Raw genomic sequence first — 5164 nt, forward strand, 5'->3', positions numbered from 1 at the left:
AGGGCCGTGTGATTGATGTTTCGTAACATCGTACTTCCGCATAATGGTATTTATCGGCCGTCCGGGCCTCTTTGTATATTCCAGTTTATGGTGTTTTTTGGGCCGTCCGGGCCTTTGGTATGTTCCGTTTTAAGCTATTCCTTTTTGTGTTTTATTTGTTCACTCGGACCGCCGTTTGGTCGGGTTTTCTGTGGATATCCGTGTGTTGGGCCTGGGGGGTGATCAGTCCCCCAGTCATGGCCGTGTCTTTGTTCCGTATTTGGGACACTTAGAAAGTTAGAAATAGCTGTTAATGGAATTTTTATTGATGGTTGGGCCTCGTTAAAACCCTCCGTTAAAGGTGGGAAAGAGTACCCGAGATTGATACTTAAGCGAAAATTTAAAAAATGTAGGAATCGTAAAATGGGAGGATAAGTACTAAAAATATAAACAACAAAAATAAAAATAAAAATAAAAATAAAGGGGCGACCTAGTTAGGTCGGTCTAAGTGTAGTATCGCCGTAAGTTGGCGGCGTTCCATGTCCTCGGGACTTCGTCGCCGTTAAGCCGTTCGAGTTTATATGCTTCCTTTCCGATTACAACCTTGATTCTGTATGGCCCTTCCCAGTTGGGAGTGAGTTTCCCTTCTCCTGGGGTCGGGGGACCGATATCGTTTCGTCGTAGGACGAGGTCATCGGTTGTGAATTCTCGTCGGACGACGCCATGATTGTATCTTAAGCTGATTCTCTCTTTTAGGGCTAGCTCTTTGATATGAGCTATGCCTCTTTCCTCGTCAATGAGGTCTCGTTCTGCTTCCTCATCGTTACCTCCGACCATTTTTCTGGGGCTCGGGTCTTCGATCTCTACCGGGATGACTGCCTCCACACCGTATGTTAATCGGAAAGGTGTTTCTCCCGTGGTCGTTTGAGGTGTGGTTCGGTATGACCATAAAACTGATCCTAGTTCGTCTGCCCACAGTTCATTGGCTTCGTCGAGCCGTTTATTGAGTCCTTTGACGATTGTTTTGTTTGCGGATTCCACCTGTCCGTTTATTTGGGGGTGTTCCATTGAGCTGAAACGATGGGATATGTGTAGCCCTTCTAAAAATTCTCTGAACTTTTTGTCAGCAAACTGGGTTCCGTTGTCCGAGATAAGGATCTCGGGGATCCCGAACCGGGTGATGATCTATCGCCAGAGGAATTTTCGGCACTGGGTTGCCGTTATGGAGGCCAAGGGTTCGGCTTCGATCCATTTGGTGTAGTAATCTATGGCGACGATGAGATACCTGAGTTGGCCGGGTGCCGTAGGGAAGGGCCAGACGAGGTCGATCCCCCAAGTGCCGAATGGCCGCTCTACCGATATGGTGCTGAGTTGGTGTGGGGCGGCTTGGTGGATATTGGCGTGCCTTTGGCATTTGTCGCAGTTTTTTACTAATTGCATGGAGTCTCGAATAATTGTCGGCCAGAAGTAGCCTGCCCTGATGACTTTTTGGGCTAATGTTTTACCTCCGACGTGGTGACCGCAGCAACCTTCGTGGATTTCGCGGAGTATGTACTCCGTGTCCCCGGGTTCGACGCATTTGAGCAGGGGTTGCGAGAATCCGCGTTTGTATAGTTGTCCTGTGATGATGGTATAGTTGGCGGCTTCCCTTTTTATTTGCTTTCCTTCTTTCGGGTCCAGCGGCAAAGTTCCGTCGAGGAGGTTTTGTAGGATAGGGTGGGTCCAAGATTCCTTGTCCGAGGATGTCAGATGAGCGTTGGTTGTTGTTGACACGGAGGGCGACCTAACGACTTCCTGAATTAGCGATTTGTTACCGTGTCCTGGTTTGGTACTGGCTAGTTTGGAAAGTAGGTCTGCCCCTGGCGTTTCGTTCCCTGGGAACATGTTGTATGGTAATGTGCTCGAACCCTTCTTTCAGTTTGTTTACCTTGGTGAGGTATTGTTGGAGTAGGGGATCTCGTGCCTGGTAGTCTCCGTTAACTTGGGAACTGACTACCTGCGAATCGGTGTTTACCTCTAGGACCTTTGCTCCGACTTCCCGGGCTAGGGTTAGGCCTGCCAAGAGGGCCTCATATTCTGCTTGATTGTTCGATACTGAAAATTTGTATCATACTGACTATTCGATTGTGATCCCGTTTTGGTTTTCGAGTATGACTCCGGCGCCTCCGTAGGTGAAGTTTGACGAGCCGTCGATGTGCAGTTTCCACGATTCGGGGGTGAGCTTCCCCGGAGTCATCTCGGCGATGAAATCAGCCATGGCTTGTGCTTTGATTGCGTTTTGGGGTTCGAACTTAATCTGGAACTGGGATAGCTCGATGGACCACGCTAGCATTCTTCCCGCTAGGTCGGGTTTCTGTAAGACCTGCTTGACTGCTTGGTCGGTTCGTACCGTCACGGAATGAGCTTGGAAGTATTGTCGTAGGCACCGGGAGGCTGTAAGGAGTGTAAAAGCTAGCTTTTCTAAGCGTGAGTAGAGAGCTTCCGCGTCTTGTAAGACTTTGCTTATGAAGTATACGGGCTTCTGTTCTTTTTTCTCGTTTTCACGGATGAGCGCTGCCGCGAGTGCCTCTTCCGTTATGGAGAGGTATAGGTAGAGTGTTTCCCCTATCTGGGGTTTGGCGAGGACTGGTGGTTCCGTTAGAACCCTCTTGAAATGTTGGAATGCTTCTTCGCATTCTGTCTCCCATTTGAAAGGGGCTCCTTTTTTTATCCGTTTGAAGAAAGGGATCGCTTTTTGAGCCGATGCCCCGAGAAAGCGTGATAACGCCGTCAATCGGCCGGTGAGCTTTTGGATGTCTTTAAGGTTCCTTGGGCTCGTCATCTCGAGGACGGCGCGACATTTCTCCGGGTTTGCTTCAACTCCTCGTTGCGTGATCATAAAGCCGAGGAACTTCCCTGCCTCCATCCCGAAGGCACATTTTGCCGGGTTGAGTTGCATTTGGTGCTTTCGTAGGGTGTTCATTATGACCTTGAGGTCGTTGGTGAGTTGTTCGCCGGATTCAGTTTTGCCGAGCATGTCGTCTATGTAGACTTCTAATTTGCTTCCAGACAGGTTTTGAAATATTTTGTTGACGAGTCTTTGATAGGTGGCTCCAGCGTTTTTCAGGCCGAAGGGCATCACTGTGTAGCAGTATGTCCCGTCTGGGGTGATGAATGTTGTTTTCTCTTCGTTTGGTCATTGCATCGGGATCTGGTTGTAGCCGGAATATGCGTCCATGAAGCTGAGATATCGGTGGCCGGATGCGACGTCTACTAATCCGTCGATGTTTGGTAGGGAAAGGCGTTTTTCGGGCAGGCTTTGTTCAGGTCCGTGTAGTCGACGCACATTCGCCATTTCCCGTTAGATTTTTTCACTAGCACGACGTTGGCTAGCCAGGTCGTGTAGGGGAGTTCCCTGATGAAGTTGGCTTTGAGTAGGGCTTTAACTTGCTTTTTGACCTCGGCGGCTCGGTCTGGTGACATTTTTCGTCTCCTTTGTGCCACTGGTTTGGCTTTGGGGTTTACGACTAGCCGGTGAGACATTAGGTCGGGGTTTATTCCCGGCATGTCGGCTGGTGTAAATGCGAACATGTCTCTATTTTGTTTCAAGAGTTGGGAGAGTTCTTTTTTAAGATCATATGGGAGGTTCCTATTAATGAAGGTGTATTCTTCTTTGGTCGGCCCTATTTGTAGCTTTTCCATGTCTCCTTCTGGCTCTAGCCTGGGTTGGTCGTCTTGTCGAGCATCCAGATCGGCTAGGAATATCCCGGCCGCATCTCGGGATTTCTTTCTTAGGGCTAGGCTGGTGTTGTTGCATTCGGCTGCGATTTCTCGGTCCCCGTGGATGGTGCCGACGGAGCCGTCGTCAGCTCTAAACTTCATGAGGAGATATTTGGTAAAGATGACTGCGGAGAAATCATTGATTGTTTTTCTTCCGAGAATCACGTTATAGGCCATGGAGTCTTTTAGGACTACAAATTCAGATAAGATTGTCTTCTTCTGGTTGCTCGTTCCTATGGTGATGGGAAGGGTGATTGAGCCATCTGGTTTGAGAAAGTTGTCTCCGAGTCCCGTGACGCCGTTGCAGTCTGTTTGGGGGTTGTCGTTGTGGAGCCTGAGTTTATCGAAGGCTCCTCGGAAAAGGATATTCGAGTCTACCCCGGTGTCTACCAGTATCCTTCGCACTAGTCCTGTTCCGATTCTAGCCGAGATGACGAAGGGGGCATCTTCGGCCGAGGTGCCGTGCTGGCAATCCTCTGGTAAGAAGGTTATCGTATTGTTGGTCGCAGTGGTTGGAGCTTGGTTTCTGACAGCCATTATTTTGAGATCTTTTTTCATTGTTAGTTTTGACTTGCTCGACACGTCCTTGCCTGTGATGACGTTTACTATGATGGTCGGGTCTTTCTCTGGGCTTTCCCTGGGGGGTTGCTTTTAAGTTCTCGGGTTAGGCCCTTCTCTTTCTGGTGACCTGTCTCTTTCCACACGTCTTGGTTCTCTGATGATTTTGGCAAATTCTGGGAGTTTGCCGTCTCGTATGGCTTGTTCGAGGGCGTCTTTAAGGTCGAAACAATCTTGTGTTTTGTGACCGTAACCTCGGTGGTAGTCGCAGTAGAGGGTTTTGTTGCCTCCCGTCCTTTCTTTGAGTTATCGGGCTTTCGGAATGATGCCTCGATCTGCTATTTGGTGGTATATCTCGGTAATTGGTGCTGTCAGGGGCGTGTAATTAGAGAATTTGCCTATTCTCGGTGGTCGGCTTGTGTTTGTCAGTTTGGGGTGGTCCTTTTGATTCTCTCTGGGTGGTGGGTTATGGCGAGAAGCCGAGTTGCCGTGTTGGGTGTTGTCGTGCTGCCGTTTGTTGGCGGCGACGACCTGGCTGACTTCTTCGTCATTGATGTAGTCTTTGGCGACGTTGAAGCGGTCGAGGTATTTTCTTGTGGATTCTTCTTGTTTTTGTGTGACCCCCAGTAAGCTGATGGGGTGTTTGGCTTTAGTGATCCTAGTGGTGAACTGGGCCATGAATTTTCGTGTTATATCGTGGAAACTGGCTATGGACCCGTTTGGGAGGGCGTTGAACCATTTGATCGCCGGCCCCGCAAGGGTTACCGGGAAGGCTCTACATCGGACTGCGTCGGCCGCTCCTTCTAGGTTCATTCTAGCCTCGAAAGCCGTTAGATGTTCCTGGGGATCCTTGGTTCCATCGTACTTC

General features: G+C 49.4%; 2 protein-coding genes across 2 annotated transcripts; both read right to left on the bottom strand.

Moving 5' to 3' along the window:
- Positions 1-483: 483 nt before the first annotated feature.
- On the bottom strand, positions 484-1047 carry LOC140173233 (uncharacterized). Its single transcript, XM_072196022.1, has one exon. The coding sequence runs from the start codon at positions 1045-1047 to the stop codon at positions 484-486; it is 564 nt and encodes a 187-aa protein (XP_072052123.1).
- Positions 1048-3231: 2184 nt separating this feature from the next.
- LOC140173234 (uncharacterized) lies at positions 3232-4275 on the bottom strand. Its single transcript, XM_072196023.1, has one exon. It carries the CDS (start codon positions 4273-4275, stop codon positions 3232-3234), a length of 1044 nt encoding a protein of 347 aa, XP_072052124.1.
- Positions 4276-5164: the final 889 nt, after the last annotated feature.

The sequence above is a fragment of the Arachis hypogaea genome, chromosome 5 (assembly GCF_003086295.3).
Source record: "Arachis hypogaea cultivar Tifrunner chromosome 5, arahy.Tifrunner.gnm2.J5K5, whole genome shotgun sequence".
NCBI classification, from domain to species: Eukaryota; Viridiplantae; Streptophyta; class Magnoliopsida; order Fabales; family Fabaceae; genus Arachis; species Arachis hypogaea.